The sequence below is a fragment of the Chaetura pelagica genome, unplaced genomic scaffold (assembly GCF_000747805.2).
Source record: "Chaetura pelagica isolate M959 unplaced genomic scaffold, ChaPel_1.0 scaffold69, whole genome shotgun sequence".
Lineage (NCBI taxonomy): Eukaryota > Metazoa > Chordata > Aves > Apodiformes > Apodidae > Chaetura > Chaetura pelagica.
The window spans coordinates 5,849,678-5,850,828 of record NW_009970724.1 but is presented as its reverse complement, the minus strand read 5'-3'; the positions used below and the strand labels follow the sequence as shown (position 1 = coordinate 5,850,828).

The window sequence follows — 1,151 nt, the reverse complement described above, 5'->3', positions numbered from 1 at the left end:
AGCTAAGACTAACTCTTTCCTGAAAAATCTACTACGGAAAATTTGTAATAGATGCACTGCAATGTCTTCTGCTGCTTTAGCTGCATAGGGGCAAAAAACCTGCAAATAGCTAATATTTTTCTCCCCAAATAGAAGTATTTTCTGTTTACTCTTAGTGACTTGCAAAGGGTATTTCATTAAAACACATATTAAATGCATTATTTTACATTATGCATTATGATTCTTTATATCACAAGCAGTTCCATAAACCATAACGGTATTTTTGCTTGCAAAATATGAAGGGCTCCTGTTGAATAGCCATATGATAAATAAATAATATTTATTTTATGTTCAAACACTTAGTGAACGTACTAGACACAAAATGATCAACAGTAAGCTCAGACTGCACATACTTTATGTGTAAAACCAGAGGTGTGTCATGTTTGATTTCATGTAAAGTGCCTTAAACCCAAGATACTCTGCAAATAGTTATTTAATGACTACTGCTTCATCACATGGTTCTTGTTACCTCTGGAGCTCCTGTTCTAGCCCATTAACATTTCAGAACATAATCACTCAGATGTGCTGCTCTGATAACCTAATCTATACAGTTATATGAGAATCCCTGCTTTGAAGTAAGTTTTAGTATACTAAATTTACAATGCAACGATTGCATTTTGTGTAATTTATAAAGAGCTGACTGGTCAATATGTGATTTTTGGAAGCATCAGCAATTGTTTATTCCTTGGAGTTTAAAAACTGGGTGCTAAATTTTAGCTACATGAAATGCATCTGAATAGCAAGACAAAGTACCTTGCTGAGAATTATTTCAGGTGCCAAGTATTCTGGAGTCCCACATAACGTCCAAGTTCTTCCTTTTACTCTTTTTGCAAAGCCGAAGTCTGTGACCTGTCAAGAGAAGAAAGAAATTGACTGTAAGTGTATTTCTATGAAGAAATTTACAATTAAGTACTTCTGAAATACTTTGGAAAGCTACTTTATACAGAGGAAAAATTTGCTTCTCAGATGGTAAAGGCTCATATAGGCAGATGTACCTTTAGCAGCCTTTAGTTCTGTTACTTCTAATTCAGACAGACAGAAGATTTCTTGTAACAAAATAGCTATTTCCCCTCTCACATAAGTTTCTATTAATAATTTAAAAAATCAGCAGG

The 1,151-nt window shown here is 33.8% G+C and overlaps 1 protein-coding gene across 2 annotated transcripts in view; it reads right to left on the bottom strand.

The window, feature by feature from the left end:
• PRKACB (protein kinase, cAMP-dependent, catalytic, beta) overlaps window positions 1-1,151 on the bottom strand; it is a 33,937-nt gene that overhangs the window by 8,678 nt on the left and 24,108 nt on the right. For both annotated transcript variants that reach the window (XM_010006599.1, XM_010006600.1), the window contains one exon: window positions 793-888. In XM_010006599.1, coding sequence (XP_010004901.1) covers window positions 793-888 — 96 coding nt within the window. The remainder of the gene's footprint in view (window positions 1-792; window positions 889-1,151) is intronic.